The sequence below is a fragment of the Phaethon lepturus genome, unplaced genomic scaffold, assembly GCF_000687285.1.
Source record: "Phaethon lepturus isolate BGI_N335 unplaced genomic scaffold, ASM68728v1 scaffold23910, whole genome shotgun sequence".
In the NCBI taxonomy this organism is placed as follows: Eukaryota; Metazoa; Chordata; class Aves; order Phaethontiformes; family Phaethontidae; genus Phaethon; species Phaethon lepturus.
Window position 1 is genome coordinate 5,712 of NW_010510158.1, and position 19,236 is coordinate 24,947.

At 41.3% G+C, this 19,236-nt stretch overlaps 1 protein-coding gene across 1 annotated transcript in view; it reads right to left on the reverse strand.

Annotated features, from left to right (window-relative positions):
* Positions 1-6,249: 6,249 nt before the first annotated feature.
* Positions 6,250-19,236, reverse strand: part of SMPD3 (sphingomyelin phosphodiesterase 3, neutral membrane (neutral sphingomyelinase II)) — a 32,337-nt gene continuing 19,350 nt past the window's right edge. Inside the window, exons 3-7 of the mRNA XM_010296186.1 lie at positions 17,638-17,793; positions 14,404-14,493; positions 13,463-13,526; positions 8,470-8,632; positions 6,250-7,052 (exon numbers count right to left, since the gene is read on the reverse strand). Of these exons, the coding sequence (XP_010294488.1) occupies positions 6,951-7,052; positions 8,470-8,632; positions 13,463-13,526; positions 14,404-14,493; positions 17,638-17,793 (575 nt within the window). The 3' untranslated portion in view covers positions 6,250-6,950. The remainder of the gene's footprint in view (positions 7,053-8,469; positions 8,633-13,462; positions 13,527-14,403; positions 14,494-17,637; positions 17,794-19,236) is intronic.

The window sequence follows — 19,236 nt, forward strand, 5'->3', positions numbered from 1 at the left end:
GGCAGTGTTGCAAGCTGTGCAGGCGTGTGTTGGTGAGTGTGAGGTGGTCGTGTGGGAAGTGAGGGAAGGTGAAGCATCAGCTTAGGGACATGTCCAGAGGAACACAGCAAGCAGGTGCTGTTTTCTAGGAATTATGCGATTTACAGACAGGAGAGCCAGCTGAAAGCTAGTATTTTGAGAGGAACAAGGGGAAAATCTCCCTTTATTTTATGTGATTATATTCGATTATCTCATCCTTTAAAGCACAGAAGAAGGCTGTAGCATTTTGCTACTACAGTTTAATCTCCTCTTTTGATTTCTGTTTACTGTTTCGATGGTTCTTGGTGCCTAGGAACCATTTTCCTTGACAGTGTAGTGTTGGGTGCTGTATAAAAGACAGGACAGTGACACTTCTGCCCCAAAGAGCCTGTGAGTCAGGCAGGAGGAGGGTGAGAGAACATACCAAATGGTGAAGGCAGATGGATTGAGTTCGCAGGTTGGAAAAGCCTCTGCTGGCCTGAGAGGCAATGGTACCAGCATGGGCACTGCAGCATTTGTAGGGTTGAGCATGTCATCAGCAACGTGTATGATTTGCTATAATACGAAATGTTTGTTTGACCCCTAAAGGGGTTTTCGGGGGTCAGAGGAGAAGGGAAGGGGAATGAATACATGCCCCAGAATAAATGTTGTTGGAGATTCCATGGTCTTTTACGGTACACAGACCTAATGTGTAACTATCCTCAGATCCTTTTTTCTCCTCCAGTTTTTCTCTAATCTTAGCTGCAATTAACGCACATTTCTTCCCTTTCACAGCTAATGGTGGTAAGGAGCAGTTGTTAAATCTGCCATTATGTAAAAGATGAGAAAGAGGATCGTTGTTTTCCTGCCAGTCTTCCTAGCAAGGCCTGCTCACTGATTTCACAAATGGCTGTTTGGAGCCTTCCCTAAATGTCAGGCAAAGTATGGAAGAAAATATGCAGGGCTTACAGATACAGGAGTGGTGGATGGGAAATCTGGAGTAGTCAAAAACGGCAGCAGAGCGTAAGCGCATGTCTTTTGAAAGGCCATGAAAATGTAGGTGAGCCACTTGAATTTGCTGCGACAAGGAGAATTGGTACATCAAAGTATTTATTAAACAACCAGAGGAAAGGGTAGAAGAATAGTGGTTTCAGCAGCATTCTGAGGAGGACTTTCAGTGGGATAGGGAGGTTTGTATTTTAATAGGTGCTTTGCCAAGAGAGTCTGTACAGTAGCCAAAGCGGCAGATGGTATTGCAGTTACAGTGCTGGCTGACAGGCAGCTGTGGGCAGGAGTTCATAATAAACTACATTGCAACGCCTGGGGCAGAGGCAGCAGGAAGGAGTTGCAATTTTCTGTATGTGTTCTTAGTTAAATGCCTGGAACATGCAAACTGTCCAAGAAATGATTGTGTGTTGCCTTGTGGTTCTTTAGCACTTAGTAGAGGAGAGCCCACTTATGAACTGCTCATGTAATAGCACAAGCTGCAACAATGGAAAAATAGATTGGGTGTTGCAGGAGAGGCATGTAGTAGGAATCTGCCACTGCAAAAGGAAGTCTGTCAAAGTACAGGGCTATGGTAGCGCCATGATGCGGAGAAAAATCACCTGTACAGCAGTGGAGAAGGCTGCAGAGATCCATATCTAACATCCTGTCTCACAAGGTGGAGTGGTCCCTTCCTGTGCTAATGACAAGAAACTTGTGTGCTGTGCTCCTCCTTGATTGCTGTTTCCTACTTTCTGCTTGTGGAAAAAATAAACTCTTCGAGGTGGGGTTCCCTGCTAGCTTTTATAAAGGAGTTTGAGGACCATTCAGAAAGACTGAACCACTAGAATGGTTTCTTTTCCCTTGACAATCACTGGATTTCTTAAGGACATATGTACGTGGCGGGGTTTATTTCATTTTTAAATTAAATTTGACTGGACAAAGACCTGTTCTCCATTAGTTCAGGGACTAGGTAACTGTGGAGACACCAAGATGTACAACTGCATAGTAAGAAACCATTGTTGTGAAACAGTCTTCCATTAAATGCTAGCAGAATGTAATGCGGGGTGGATATCTTCCCACTTAAGGCGTGGGCTTGGTGCGAGGGACAGGGTTCAGTTCTGCAGCGTATAGCAGGTGCTGTGAATGCTTGTGTGCAGGTCGCACACTTTGACAACTGAGCGGGGTGCGTCTGAGCAGGAGAGGCCAAGGTGCAGGGTGAGTTAAAGGCACTCGTTTCTTTCGCCCTTTACTTCCTGCAGATTGACTAGAACAGGCATAGCACAGTGAGACCATGCTTGAGCCACCCACCAGACTGCATCTTAGAGTCAGATTTCAGTTAGTGCCGTCAGACTCCACATCACAAAAACAGAAAAAGTGGACTGCACAGAATCATTTGAGCCTTGAAATTTTATTATCTTGTTTGCATCAACCAGTTATTCCTTTCAGCACCAATAAAAGACAAAACCCCCTCCCTGTTGTTCAAAATACCTTGTTTTTATCAGGTCTGAGATTGTGGTTTTCTTGCAGGCAAAGAAACCAATGAAAATATTTAAATTTTTATTTTTTTAATACATTTATAATAAAATGTCAGAAGGTATGTGCTTACCATATAAAAACATTAGGTTCCAGAAGGATACAATACCGAAAAATCATTGAAATAAAAAAGGTTATTCTAGGATTTCTAAACCTCAGCAATAATACAAGTCTTTAAAAGCATCAAGATTATATTTAAAATAAGGTGGCATGGAAAAATGAGACCTTTAGTAACAATTTGACCCTCATTGTACCAGATGATAAAATTGGGAGTTTTTCAAAGTGCTTGAATTGTATTTCTGATCTCATCCTATAGTGTCAGGAGGAGGTAAAAATGCTTCATTTCGGAGCTGATGATATGTGCCGACACTGATGTGCTGCCGTGTGCTCCCAGGGTAGCTCAGAGCCCAAACTGGGGACGGTCAGATCTGCTTCATCTGGACCACCAAACAAAGACCCTTTTTTAAAAAAAAAAAGAACCTTTATTGGCATTGTAAGTTCCTTAAATCTCACCGTCTTACCCACCAAGTAGGACTGAGGGTCTAGCCAGACTAGCTGAGTGCTTCTGGGACAAAACCTTGTCACAACAATAGCACAAGATCGGTACGCTTCTTGTACCAGACAGCTTTCTCAGGAGTTTCCCTAACATCTCAGCAGGCTGCAGGCTGCTCCTGGAGCCAGTCTGTGGCACAGTTTCTCTTTGGTTGCTTTAGACAGCTTCTGTTAAGTGTCGCTTGTGAAGGAATAAAACTAGGTGGCCACCACTGGAACTGGTTATAGTAAACACTTTTTCACGTAGCACAGAGCTGTACACTAGGTGTTACTACCCTGCTCCTCGGAAGCTGAGCTGTGGTACACAGAACTGCATCGGAACGTGCCCGAGAGGCTACGTGCTGTTCTCTGTAGGTTGTTTTTTTGAAATGATCTAAAGGTACTGTGTAAGGACCTGACATCCTTGAAACTTCTGGAAGTTTTGAGTTTTAGGCTGCCCTCATTTGTGTCTTTTGTTCACTTGTTCTAGAAGTGCAGTTGTAAAATGCAAATTGAACATGAGAAACAGAAGATGTTACCTAGCTTTTATAAAAACAGATGACGCTTCATCTACACTATCCCTGTGGAGTGGCAGTTATGAAACCAAGAATAGCATTATCACCCTCTTCCTGAAGATACCCGAAATTCCTGTACGAAGTGGGGTAAGCATAGTAGCATAATTTGAGCTTAGCTCAAATTTCCTACAAATAATATCCTATTAATAAATCGGGTCATGCTGTCCTTAAGCAAAGTGGGATTGACTTCTGAAAAAGCTGTCCAGGGTTTGATTTCCCAGGCATGTTCTGCTCCCGCTTTTTGTTTTAAAATGCAAATACGCTACTACATAGTAACGGTCTAAGGCTTGTAATCACTGATATCCTTCCGGTACAGGCGTTGTCTGAGTGATTCCTGTGAGACAGTATGTGGAACTGTAGTAGCAGTGGTGTAGACAAAACTCATTTTCCTCCAGGATCTTACCCTTCGGGAAAGGCAAGCCTGTCCGTACAGTTTTCCGGTACATATGCCCTCGGACTCCTGCAAGCATACCAAGGCATCGGAAGGCACAGGGTCAATGCAGAAACGCAAGGAACATCTGTACAGTGGTGCCACAATGCTGTACCTCCCAGCATCACACTCTTGCAAAGTTAGATCCTTAAGACAGTAAATTAGTAAGAACTACCTAGACTGATTAAATGTATGTGTATTGTTTAAAGAGAACATTTTACAGCTATCTGTTTCTTGATCACTGAGAAACTAAGAACATCAAAATCTAAAACAGGTTACTTCAAATTTGAAAAATACTTCTCAACGTGTCTCAAAAATTTGACAGAAGTGCCTGGTTTTTAGTCAACAGAAAGCCATAGAACTAATTTGAAAGTAATTTAGACCATGTTAGGTTTACTGTAAATGTAACATTGTTTGGCAGTAGTTTTAGGATTGTATCCCACACAGTGTTACATTCAGCTCCTGCAACTGATACTTAGTGAAGTTGATATCAAATTGTAATTTACATTGTTAGGAAAGCTATTAAAAATACTGTACCTTGTATTTAATCTTCCTACTGAGAAATAGCTGCTGGACAGTGCACAAATTGCTACTGATACGGTTTGTGTTTGTTTTTGTTTTTTTAAAAAGATTAATAAAATACAAGCAAGGTAGAAAATAGGATTAAAAGCACTGTTTCAGGTACAAGTCTTTCTGAATTGGGTGGAGAGGTAAGAAACTGGAAAAACACACTGCACATCTGTGCACCCTCTGTATAAAGAGAAACGTACAAAGTGGCAAACTGGTGATGCACTGGGATAGCATACTAAAGTCTCTGATGCTGTAAACTTGAATTCCTAATTTTATCAAAAAGGGGAATCGAGTCTGGTTCCATTTTGAGTGCCCATGGGTTACACTTGCAGACCACCCCACGGTTTGGCACAGTACACTTTTAAGAGGCAGTCTCTGCTGAAGGGACGCCAGGACTGGAAAATGAGGCATAAAATGTGTCAAGACCAGGCGCAGAGGGAGAGCGTGAGCGGTGGCCCACTACCTACTTGGAATTAGCCAACAGTTAGTCCAATACTTTTGTGAGTTTCTCTACTTGCAAAATCAGGCCGCTGATCTAAGTAAAAGTTCTGTTGTTTACTGTAGCTAATTAAGCCAGTACCAGAGGCTGTGCAGACTGGGATTTCTAATTTAAATCTATTCTGATTTAGCGCACGCTGATTCCTAGCAGGTGCAAACTAAACCAGAGCAAGAGCATCTTCAGGAATTTGTCGCCAGCGTAACTGAAACTGTTTACCTTGTAGAGTAAGTATAAGTATTAGATTCATCTCTTTTTAACACAGGGAATTTGTAATGTAAGAGGAAATTACACTAAAACTGAACAGGAAGTAGTCCGAAGAGACTAAGTATCGGTTAAAATGCAAGGGGTCTCATTGTTCTCCCAGCAACATAAACCCTTCTGAATTTAAATCCCTAAAAAAACCACCAAGTCTTGTTACGGACCTGATTCTCAGCTTTTCATTACTTTTGTTAAGGTTACAGAGGCTGGGTAGGTCGGGTCCATGGGGATAAGGTGGCAGAGGGGAGCCCCACACTTACAAGAGCTGCAGTGGAAAGAACATAGGAATTAGATGGCAGGACCCCCACTGAAGTCTGTGAGTGTGTAACAAACGGAGAATTGTGTCTCTCAGACATAAACAAACCTTCTGCTCGTAGGAAGTAGTCACCCAAGGCCGAGAGCCCCAGGTCTATTCTCTAGTTGCTAGCCATGCTACACTTTCAGTGTACTGATTCCTTTGGAAAATTGTTAGGTTATCCTGCCTTATCAATCATACAATGTTCTATACTTTTTCTCCCAAAATGTCACTTACATTTATTTTAACTCTATATCTAGCATGCATTTTACAAGCTATTTCCCACTTACTCTTTCTAGCTAAGGCAGAACATTGGCTCTGGTGTTACCAGTGGTACTACAGGAATCTATTCATTCTACTGTAACATACATATCATCCCATACCATAATAATTCAGAACTGCCTCGTGTATGGGAAGGAAAGAAGAGACATTACAGGGGAACTATATTTCTCCTTAAGGGAATAAGTTGCGCTTAGAAAACTAAAGGCCCGATTCTGGAGTTATCATTTAGACAAAACACTTCCTAATTTCAGTTGGAACACAGCTGGAATAAGGGTAGAACTGTGTTCTTGAAGTCTTAATTCTGAATCTTTTAAGTATCCTTCAGTTGGACAGAAAGATACTGGTCTGCAGCCGGAATGGAGTTTTTGTTTGTTTCAAGGTCTATCTGTAATGACAGAAGGGTTTGCCAGTCCCAGAATGCCTTCCTTTGGCTGGTGTCTGGTTTTTGAACTCGCTTCTATTCTGATATTCCCCATGGTATCTTACTATTTTATCTCAGAGTGGCATGCAGTGCGGGCGCATGCTACTGATGCAAGCACTCTACTACAACTTCAACAGGCTAAAAAAAGAAAAAAAGCTTTAGCTGCATAGCTATACAAAGAAATGATGCAAAAAACCATTGAGCAGCACTAACTCACAGACTAATTACAAACTAAATTGTGCTATATATTAGTATAAAAACATGTTTTAGTAAGAATGGCACTGGTTCAGAAGGAATTAGGACTTCCATCTTGGTTCCGTTCGGTCCACAGTGAAAGCATTGTAGTACAGGCCTGCCCTGTTGCCTGAGCAACTTGTGACAGTGGCTTTTTGCCACAACCCTTCCTTTTCTTCCCTTTTGACATCCGTCTTTGTTGGTGCAGTCTGGGAGTAGCCCGGGTCAGGTCTGGTCATCTTTCCTAACGTGGCACCAGAATAGTTTGTTCTTATCCTCTGATATTTTTGTAATATTGTTAACGTTTCCCTCTTCTAATCTCTCCAAGCTGGTCAGTTTTAAGGGTCATCTTCTCCTGTAGATACCATGAGACGCATTGCTACTGGTAGGTGATCTGTCAAGCCTGCTAACTGGGTAATAAAGCTGAACTCTTCCACTTCCTGCAGAAGGAAAACAAAAGAAAGAAGGACTGGAAAATGGATCTGTTATACCATGTGCCGGGACCCAGCTTTTATGCCTCTTTGTAGTTTACTTTGAAGTACCTTACTATATTAGTGGACATGTGGGACCAGTTTAGCTTGGCAGGGCTAGTGGTAAGCTCTCCGCCACGCAGGGCATGCCACTGTGGTGCAGAGGATGAGGTGAACCATTTACATGCTACACAGTCGAACTAGGCTGGGTGAAATCTGTTGCACCTTTTCTTTCCATTTACAGTAACATCTGTGTTGTTCCAGACAGCCTTACCTGTAGTGCTGCAGTAGGTAACCTCACCTGCCTGAGGAGGGGCTGGCTGTGCTATGCTAGATACGGCATGCAGCTAAAAAGATCGAGGTGTTCAACTTCTTGGGAGCTTCAGGCAATCTGGAACCCTGCTCCTCGCGTCTCTGAATTACAGCCTTTGTTCTGGTGACATTTCATAGGACCAAATGAAAGTTCTGCAGGAAATACTGCGTGTCCCAGCTTCTGACAGCTGGGTGGAGCAACCTTAACCCTCATTTGATACCATGTAGCTGTCCCCTCCTACAAGCCAGGTACTCGCTTTGCTAATAACTTTGGGAATTGCTTGCAGGAAGCATAGATACTGTAGTTCTCTTTATGCTGCCAGCATGAGGCTTACCAAAGACCTAATCTGGGTCAAAACTATTCAAATACTGGTTTTGTTGTTGTTTGTAAAAAATGTAAGATGGGCTTACTGTACAGATGCCCGTGGGCATTTGTGCATCTGAAGCAGGAATCCTTAAAAGAATTCAGCTGCTAAGCTGCTGCGTCCACAGATGGAGGTATGTGCTAAGCTACACTGAACTCTTCTATCACCTGCTTTTCTGCAGCAGCTGCAATGGGGTGTGGTAAGTAAGTGTGACTAGCTTCTCGTTTTCATCACGGAATTCTGTATAAGGCAACGTCCTACACCAGGAAGCAGACAGCATGCTACAAGTTCTCATTCTGGTTAGCCCGTGCCAACTTCTGCCTGCGTATCACAGACTTGTAACTTAGGTAGGATTTCATAAGCATAATAAAAGCACATCCAGACACTTGAAAAGACTAACAAATATTCAGACTGCTGGCATGGAAAGCATCAGACAAAGCACTTAGTCTGGCAAAAGTTTAAGGAATGGAAACAAGGTTTTTTGTTTATTTGTTTTTCAAGAGCAGTGCATCTACCAGTGTTGCTACCAGAATCCCTACATTCATCTTATGTTTATGTAATAGGTTTACAAACTGGGTACTTGCATGCTAAAGTAGAAAATAGCAAAGCAGCAGGTTCTTCTTGGAGTATGCAGGCAGAAGAGGCTGCAGTGCTATCCAGACGATTTTGTTCTGCAAGTTACGGCTCTTTTCATCAGCTCTGAAACTCACCACTTTCCATTCCAGGTAGAGGCCTTCTTCCGTATAGAGCATATAGTCAATCCTCCTCCCGTTCCCCTTCAGTGATGCCTTCCTTCCCTTCTGACTGGAACTGTGGTTCTTGCTGGTGGGATACACCAAGTATCCCTTCCTTCCTTCTTCACTTTCCAGCACCCTATTTCATTAAAAACCAAAACAAGTGCTTTAAATGTGTGCTTATTCTGCCCCTTCGTGCATTATGCTAGAGTCTCTTCAAATCCCCAGTAAGGGTGATGCCTGTCCAAAAGGACTGTTAAACTTGTAAAAGCACATCTTCTTCCAGATGCGTTTTCCAATATGAGGCTGTTCTAACTGCCAACAGTGCTCTTAAAGCCTCCTGGTGGGTTTGGCATTATAGAGGCTGTAAGGTGGGCATCTGGGCCTGCCCTTGTAGCCAGGAGACCAAACACCTGTGAGGAGGACCTTGCCTGCCTGCTATCTATCTGTACTATATTGCAGCCCACAGCCCCTCGGCTGATTTCCAGTGTTGCTGAATCTAGGAGAGGAGGAAACTGTTTCATGGATGACTTCAGAACAAACCTGAGTACTTTTGATACAAACTTCGGACCTGTTCTGATCAGAGCAGCTCCTCAAATGAAGACAATTGGCTTTACAGACAGGATATGGGTGAGGAATGGTTTTCAGGACCACACCTTTGGGCATATGGTGGTAGGTTTTGAGCAAGCCTCAGCATCAGATTACTGTCTTGGACCCCAAGCTCTTAATTCACTAGTAATGATGGCCTAGTTTATTTGATTCCTGTATGTGACACTCTTCAAACTCCTCTATAGAGATGGACTTACTCAGCGGGCATCTTAGTACTGCTCCCATCCTGCATGGAGATTACACAGCCCAGGACCAGATACAGAGGCAGACAAAATTAAGAATCAGTGTTCTAGGTACCAGTCTTGTGTTCAGGCAAATAAGCTGCAACTCTCCTATTAAACTTTTTAGTTTGGGTGCTTAAGCCGTAACAGTAGGTTTTATACAGAAGACTATTTAAGGCCTCGAGCAACTTGATCTAACTTTGAAGCTAGCCCTGCTTTGACTTTGGACCAGATAACCCACAAAGGTCCCTGTCACTGTTCTGACAGTAATTCTGTATTGTTTTGCTGTTCTGTGTTGGATTTAAAAGGAAACCTGGTTTACCTTCTTGTAGCCTATTTAAAAGGAGCACTAAAGGCAACAGATGCAACAGTGCATGCAAATGCAGGAGTTGCAACAGGGTAACTGCGTGTGGGGGGTGGGATGCAGGTTGCAGCTGTTTTGCATGATAATTGCACATGCAGAGGGGGACAGATTAGGTTGTGGGTTTTGCTATCATCTGGCTCAAAAAACAAACAAACTGCTTTCAAAACCACCTCCTTGAAAATCATTTCCCTTTACTTACCTGCCAAAACCTGAGCTCAAGGTTCTGTGGTTTCCCTTGTAAGAGTTGATTACGCCATTAAGCTACATCATCAACTGTCGCAGGAGAAACACTGAGCCATGAACTTGGGTCCTAGCAGGTACAAAGCCTTTAATTTCACCTTGGAAAAAAATAAGATATTTTTGATCACCTGCTTTTTAAGACTTGACTTTGGATGGGTTTTATGAGGTCAGGTTTAGGAATTTTTTGATGCATGCATGTGAGAGTACAGAATGAAGGAAAAACAAGAGGCAAACGCCAGGCTCTCGTGATGTGTTCTAATGTTTGAGATTCAAATGGTTCCTTTGTCAAAATTTGTCTCTTTGGAAGGGTGTGAGTGGTGGCAGAGGGGACACAGCACTTGCTACAGTTGATCAGTTAATTATACTCATTAGTGTTATAATCTGTAAGTTTGGGTCAGTTGACAAGTAAGAGATGTGCCTTCAAAAGAGAACAATGACGAAATTCTAGTCATGGAGTTATTTAATCAATCAGAACTTTTCTTAGCCCGCTTTGGACTTAGTGAGGTATTGAAGGTTCCTAGAGTTTATTGTAACCGGTTTATGACAACTTGCTTTTATGTATTATTCAGTTTTAGGCTGTCATCTATTAACTCATGTAAAATTACCTTACCGTCTGCACCCATTTGCAAGCTGATTTTACCAAAAGCTACTGCAAGTAAGTGATTCACTCACTTCCTGTAATTCTTTTTCTAAGTTCAAGAAAGCAAGTTCTTTGATGGGACTGACCTCTTTCAAAAATTGTATTTATATTTGGCAAAGCTAATTAAGTAACAAAGGAGAAACTGCTGAATCTGTGAACGCTGGGTATTCACTTAACCTGCACAACTGCTCATGGAAGGGAAGTGTAAATTTCAAATACGTGAGGAAAACTAATTGTAAATGTGTATGCATCTGCTTCTGACTAAACCTTGTACCACTTTGTATGCTGTGGCTTGCGCTTTTTCTCCACAGGCAGTAGACACAAGTATTGGACAGCTGGCTGTGCCGTGCTAACAGTTAAATGCTAACAATTTAAGTGAACATAACTAATTATGACGGACTTGCACAACTAAACCTGAATTTTCTTAGAGTAATTGTCTTAATTCATAGGACACAAAGAAAGGGAGGATAAAAAGTAACTGGAAGTGTAATTTTTTTTTTCCTTGAAAGATTTTTCTGTCCCAAATAACTCTGAAGTTTAAGTATGAAAATTCTGTCACGCAGCTCCCTGGCCAATGGCCGGTTTGTAGTGCTGACCGTAGCTGCAGTGAACAAAGGAGTCTGAAGAGCAGTGTCTGCAGCGGAGCTATAAAGCAAAACTTACTCCCTCATCATAAAGCTCGAGGGACCATCTCTCATTCAGGCAAGAAGCACCCAAGTTAAGGAAGGCTTTTCTTACGGGTGTTGCAGCCTGTCGCCCAGCACTGTGAGCCACTGTCCAGCAGTGGAGACTTGAAAAATTTGCATTTAAATCTCATTTCTTAGCTGTGCTCTAATGTGCTCTCCTGTGCCAGCCTCTGTTCAGGGTTGAGAGACGAAAATGGGTTTATTCCAGTGCTTTACTTGGAGGTGACAATCATCTTTGCGAGACGAGATTATTTGTGTGCATTTCATGAAGCCTTTCTGAGCAGAAGCTTGTGCAGCTTCCAGCGCTGTGGCAGGGCCCAGATTGCTACATGTAGCTTCTTAATTGTTCTATAATTATAAATGACTTGCGCATTATTTGTACCAAGTATTCTTCTAGTCCAATGTTTTACGTATGCTGTACTTAACATGAGAGAGATATTTAAGAACTAGTTGTTCTGCTGCTTTTATAGCCTAATTAGTTTAGTAATGTGAACTACTTTATTTATAAACTCGGGAAGGGTGCTGATGAAGGAGTAATTCTCTGGATAGCTTACATTGCCAATTTAAATGTCGGTAAAGTCTGATGAAGGTTTATTACTGAAAAATTTGAGAACAGATCAGTTTTAGGCTGTACCTTGTTCTGCTGTGTATATGAATGATACTCATTAGCTAGACAGTGCTCCACGGCTTCTGTGCTGTTTAACATTTAAACATCCTTAAAGCCCAGATTAATGGGTTTAAATAAAGACTAATGGCTTTAAGTTTTAGTGAACTTACTGGCAATTTTTATGTTTACCAGTCCCTTGCAGAGATGGGAGGACAGGCTTTCTTGGCCTCTGGTGGAAGTGATGATTTCTCTACTATATATGCACTATATAATGTACACTTTCCCTGCAAATCTACACAAAAAGCAATCTGCACAAAAATTCCCATCTAATAGAGGTTTTTTTCATCAGTTTAAGATAATTATAATGTATTGCAGAAAACTGAAAGACACATTTAGTACTTATAAAGTCTTGTGCATATTCTGCTACCAGCAATCAGGAATATTTTCCTGGTATCTCACACTGAGGTACTGCACGTACACACAGGTAGCAGAAGTAGTGCTCTTAAATCTTTATTGATCATTTGATGGCTCTTTATCTATCAGTCATGTATTTATCAGTGGAACTTAATTGCTCAATACAAGTAATTCGTCAGGGAATAAAACAAAATACCCGAAAAGTAATTCGGTGACAGATTGTCTCAAAAGGCCACTTGAAAACATGGTGGGGGTTGTTTTTTTTTTTTTTAAAAGCTCCAAGCCTGCTCTTGGAACCATAAAATAGAATGATACACCCACTTACAGATTTGCATTTGCAAACTTGATTGTAGGGCCAAATTACCTTAGTTTTGCTTTCCAGAAATCCCTTTCACATGTACCAAATTCATGTTCAACACGTGAATAGAAATGCCTGGAAATTTTGCAGGTTCTTGAATGTGCAAAGTGTGACTTGCTCTAACAAATGCTTACTTTGAATAAAAACTAGACCACCCCAGACCTTATGTCTAGAATTCAATTCCTTTCTTCAAAACTAATACATCAGAGGGCTGGTAGATATTAAGCCATATTCCTAGTTATGTCTGATGTGCTATTTAATTCCTTTCTATATTTGTGAGTTTGCTTTTTTAGGTGTACTGAATTCTGCAAGCTTTCTAGAATGGGAAATTAGTTGTTGGCTTGGGGGTGGCGTTTTAAATTTTATGGGTTTTTTACTTGAGGAAAACTACATTTCCTTTTGTTGCTGTCCTTTACAGGGCCGTGACCACAGAACTGGCTGCATGCAGAAGGACCTTCAGTGAAGCTGTCCCCATACCCTTTGCAGTAGCACTCAGTTTCTTGTCCTATGGGCCTGTGCAGGTAGGCATAAAAACACTGGCTGCAGTTGCTCTCGTCTTTTCACCCATTGAAGCCAATTCTGTTAGTGTTAGAGAAGCAGCCACTTTCCCCCAAGTTACTCCCGAGTAAAAAATTGTTTGGGGTTTTTGTTTTGTTGTGTGTTTGGCTTTTTTGGTTTGTGTGTTTTTGGTGGGGGGGTTTTTTGTGGTTGTTTTTTTTTTTTTACAGTCCGTAAAACACTCCTCAATGTGTGAAATGTTGACTAGCAAGCAATGAATTGGCTTTTTCAGGAACTGTCTAAAGCACATGGGAGGATTAGGAATTGCATACTTCTGTAGGTTATCTGGAGTGCACACTTCTTCATCATATAATCCTTCCGGATCCAACAAGGTACCTGTGAAGAGAAAGGGAGATGTGACTGTCCCAGCACACCTCCTGTGACCTGCCTCTCAGCAAGCTTCCAGGGCACAGGCATGTGAAGACAGCATGCCTGGGGGGGAGCACGCACCACTCTGTGTTCACTTCTCCTCCATCCAGAACTCCCTACTGCCTGCCAACTTTCAAATGCTGCCCCCATCCTTCCAGTTTCTCAGCCTCAGTGTCTTTCATTTTTTTTTGTTTGTTTTTCTGCTACAACAGAGTAAAGCCACATTCTTACAGTCCCACATTCTTACCTTTAGTATCTTCACAGTTATAATTGGTCCTCTAGAGAAAGTCTAATTCCTGATCTAAAACTTCACCAAGTTCAACTGAATTTCACCAGCTATAAGTACCTTGGGGTTCCATGAAATCTTTTATAAGATGAACCCTACAGGTTCGTAGTGGTGTTGAATTCCTTTGTTACATCCTCACTTACAGTATTTATAAAGTGCCAAGAGGAACATTCTGATCAAAAGGTGCAGGCTATCATTGCATGCAGAAAGTACAGAAACAATAGCTTGGCTCCCCCCACCTCCCCCCCCCGCAAAAAAACCCCCATAATCTAGAGATTACTTTAAAAGTAGAATAGGTGTGGAAAGGCATTCAAATATCTTGATGCATAAGGTCTAGAATGTGGACTGAAGTTTGAGATCTCTTCTTAGGTTCTTAATTATAATTCAACAAGAGACTGTTAAGGTTCATAAAATACACGTTACAGAAATACCCCTTGTAAATATTTGGTCTCCGCCAAATTCTTACTGCCCATTAACTGAACTACCTGCTCCTTATAGGTGTCGTGTGAGTGGCAGACAAGTAAATGTTGACACACAGGTAGCCAGAGGAGGTCTTACCGATTGCCCATGGTTTATCCTCCCCAGGACCAATTCGACATGGGTCTTTGTAGTGTGTAAACAGAGAATGCTGTTGCTCCAGCTTGTCCTCTGCAGGGAAAGAACAAGCCCAAGAAAAAGCACGTCAGCTGCGTGTCATAAACCTGTGGACAACTGTGTTCTGCCTCAACAGAAAAGGCAAGTCCTCCTTCCTCCTGGGTATACATATATAGGGTGGATTTGAACCGGTTCGGTAGCAGCTTTACTGCACAGCAGTATCTTGTCTTGATTAGAAATTCCAACAAATGCTTGCTAGTAACAGTGCTTTCCTACAGCGTCTTTCTATGAAGGGCGTTTTTGGTAGTTTTCTAGCTGTGAACTGCGGGGAAGGTTTTCCAACCATAATTCCTTACCCTGCCATTGACACTTCATTCCTTACTCCAGTACAAAACTTTTGTTGAGCTAGATCACACAGTGGAGACCTGGACTGACTTCACAGTGTACATGGCTGTTTGTGGGTGTGCATATACACCTCAGTAAGTTTGAGCATAAAAGCTTGTGCTTTACTTGCTTCAGAAAAATTCACTGAATGTTTTCCAAGCTATAATAGGTAAGAGAAAGGACAGGCAATTGATAATTTGCTTGGGATATTATCTAAAGCATTAAAGCCATTTTAAACATAATCAGCATGACCTATCTAAATTTTGTCATGATTATTTGCAACTATGGCAGTGACAAGTCACAGCTGACGAGACAAACTCAACCCATCTAGCTAGAAGGCTTTTTCTCTTATGCTAAAAGGTTTAAAAACATAATAAACTTGTACACAAGTCAGTCCAAAGCAACCTGACAGTAAGTAACCTTCTCATAATGTTCCCACTAAGTGTGAATTCACTCTATGAATGTTGTCATAATGTTCTGTAAAGCTGGAGGGGAAAACTGGGTTGCAGAAAATTTGTTATAAGCATAAGGTCGCTCACGGACCTGGAGCTCTTTGAAAACTGTACTGTCGATATGTCTAAGAATAGAAGCTTGATATTCACCAAAACATTAATTAGTTGCCCTATCAGTCTGTGGAGTGGGAAAGAATACAGAAAATCATACAAATGATTACAGGAAGCTGATTATTTTTTTAAAAAATTCAAAATGTTCAATTTCTGCAATGCTAACAAACGTCCCTAAAACAATGAGTAATGTAAAAATGGAGGAGAAAACGTTAAAACACTGCATTAATCTTGCTTAGTGCATAAGGAAAGAAAGCAATCTAAAAATAAAAAGTGAAATACCCAGCTTAATTTCAGTTTCCAGTGAATTTTAAACAGCAGCAGGATGTAAGTAAGCTGCAGAGATAGCAAAAATAAAATGTTTTTTTATAACCTACTTTTCAATCCTCTTTAGCAGTGGTGGCAATATTTACAACTATTATCTGCAAAAGCAAATAGTGATACTTCTGCTTTAAAAAGACCGGTCACAATGGCATTAATTATACTCTCTACTTCTTCAAGATCTTGGTTAGAGTGCCAAAACTTCGCAGGCCGAGAATACAGACCATAAGTTCTGCCTCACAGCTTCCCTGCTATCCCTTTCCTCATGCTGTACAGCCCTGCTCACTTTCCATTTGCTATGTGACTGGGCAGTCTCCCCTTCAAAGTGCAGGAGATTGTTTCTTTCCTTGATGGACATGTTTGCCTCCAGGCTGCTCCATCCATCCAACAATACTGAAAGTGAAACAGTCAAATCACAACAAATGTGTCCCTTTGTATCCCCCAGCTTCTGCCTCCCTTCATGGGCACTGCTGCGATTGCTGCCTCAGCCTGTCTGTGTAGCACAGATGTATTATTACCACATTTCTACCTTCCCTCCCTCCCTAAAATCTCACTACCTCTGCTACCGTTACATTTTATCCTAATACGTGTTTAACTACAGTGTTCTGTAGCCATTACCACTTACTGTTCACCTCTGCAGTACATAATGGATTCTTCTACCAGTCGGAGCACTTGCCAGCACCTTATCTGACCATACCGAGTTTACTCATATAGGATCATATAGTTGTGACCGATTTATTTTTTTGTACATATGAGCTAGAAACAAGCAACAGAAGAGCTGTGCTTTGGGTTGATGGTCTTTTCTCCAACTTTGTTACAATCTTCCATTACAAGTGTCTGATACAAGTCATGAGATTAGAGAATACTAGTTATTATTTTTGAGATCAGACAATGCTTGCTTTTTGGTTGCTTAAAATTATTTTTGGTACAGTTGTTGCTCTCAGCCTCAGTTACCTAGGCTGCTTATGCAGACTACAGAATTCACACTAGGTGCTGTTCACAAATCTGCCCGTTAATCCACAAACTCTGGACTGACTGGCTGAAGCCTCTTTGAGTGCTGCAGCCTGAGCTCACCTGCACACTGCACATCTCCCTGGTAACACAGCGCAGACACAACCACTGTGACGAGCCCCCTTCACTGTACCTGCCTTGTGCTCTTTGTAGCTTCAGTTTTGGCCCAGTCAGGCAAAAGGCCTTTTGGCCATCAGCCTTGCAGGAGGCTGCCCGCCGGGCACCGCTGAGCCATTTGCTGGCTCCAAACCAGCAGCGTCGATTGCCATCGTATAAAGCCAGCCAGGAGCTCCGGTGGATGCCTGAGCTGTACTGAGCGGGAAGGCAGAGAGGATACGGAAACACAATGCTCTGCACTCCATGTTGGCAATTTAACTGTTAACAGAGCATAATATTTGTATTTGGAAAAGGCTGCCATCTCTGTGAACTCGCTCCTCATTAATTACGGTTTTGTGGAGTTCTTTTTCTAGTATCCTCAGCATCCAAAGATAGAAAGAAAAAAAAAATTTAAAATGTATTGAAATTTAAAAAAAAACAAACCAAAAGAAAATAAAACAAAAAAACACACAAAATGGAAACACATAGCATCAGTTAATTTTTTCCAGGACTGATGTTTAGTTCTCTCTGTAGCATCAATTTCCTATGTCTGTGTATATGTACTATCAAATTATTTTTAACTATATGAATTTACTACTTTTTCCTCCACAAAAATCCCGTAACTTTCATTAGTAACTAAAATTCTCATAAGTGTGAGCTATTCTCCTGGGCTTATCTCAAGGCTAATACCTGTTTTAGAAGTATCTGTAGCAATTAAGCCTTTCCTTGCAAAAGCCAGTCACAACAGTGTTACAGGACTCAAGAACCTTCATATTCCTTTTTGGAATAGGTAGACACCAGGAAAAGGAAAACCTCGTCTTACCAGAGGAGCAGTTATCGAAGTTGAGATCTCCACAGATTACATCAAAAGCCACCAGCTCCTCTGGATTGGCTGTACTGGAGGAGGAGGTAGATTTTCTGAATTCAGACAGCCAATCTTGAAGCATATCCAGTTGCTCACATCGAACAGTAGTATCTCCTGTAGCAAACAAACCAACCAACCAATTAGCAAAACAAGAAATAAGACCTCCTTTTATGGAGCATGTTAGCCACATACTCATTCTTAAGCTATTGCTAGACATCTTGAGAAAAAGGGTGCAAGATAAAAAATGGTGTGGCTAATAGTATACTCAGTACATAGTGCTTAGTCTATTATGAAGTTTGTTAGGAGTCACACTTTTTGATGATTTAAATATCTCCTCCTGGAATCAATCATACTATAGGCGTGTCTGAAGAAAGATGACGACAAGGCTGCTGGTGCTGCAGCCAACCAGCCAAAATGATAACGCTTCTAGCCACAGGAGGAAGATGATGTGATGCACTGCATTTGTAATCAGGAGTTCAGAGTTAAAACCCCGCTTCAGACAAAACTGGACAGCATGTTCTGGGGTAAACCACTTGATCTTTCTTTCCTTTCTAATTTTTAAAATGAAAAAATTAACTTCCAAGTGTTACTAGTAAATATATGTCAATGGCAAATTCAACTTGCTCATGCTGTAGTAGCCCATCTGAGGAAGGGTTCTATTTGTGTTTGAGTAAGAATGCCTAAGCTGGAAGTATTTTTTCATATTTTTAAAGGTATGTGTTGATACAGGTTTAGGTCAGCAGTACTTCAGAAAAAAGAACCAGAGCTGTTTCACCAGTTGCCAGGCAGTTACACTAGGCTATGTGTGCTGAGGATGTGCCCCCGTTTTATAGGTGTGATATGAGAGGGTTGAGATTGACTGGTTGCCAAATATTTTAGTTTGTGAAACCATCTGATGCACAAACCAGCTCTTTAATTATAGCAACTAACCACACCATTTCAAGCACATTAGGTGACATGAAGTCTAAGAAAAAAAATTAATTACTGACTCTTAAAATGATAACAGCAAAAGCTTGATGTGGGGAAAGGAGCAGGAAGATACACGTCCTAGAAATAATTGTTTACCATATTGTCTTTCCTTTCCTTTTGTTGTCATTCAACCTATACTTAACAGTTACAATTTTGCTTGTTTCCAGCTTGAAATGCTATGTCAAGTCAGAACAACATTACTTTTCTTCAAAACAAAAGATCTGTTTTCAGATGCCACAACTGGAAAGAAAAGTAGGCAAACACAAAATGACTTATTCTGACTACAGTTTTATTTTAACCTAATTTACTACTTTGTGCTAGCTATTAAAAAGGTATAAAACACAACCAGAAACATCAGTTATGTATGTCCAAAGCTGCTCTCAGTGGCCACTATGCAGATTGTGAATATTTACATCCTTACAGCTTGTTAATTACTTGTCTCAACTGTACCTGTCACCAGCACTCTTTAAAGTCTTTCAAAATGTGAACTCCACAGCACAAACTGAAGCAGAAATGTTCAACCAAGCATGATTTGATACAATCCTAAATAATTAAAAGAAATGGTAAAAAGACTATGACTAGGGAAAG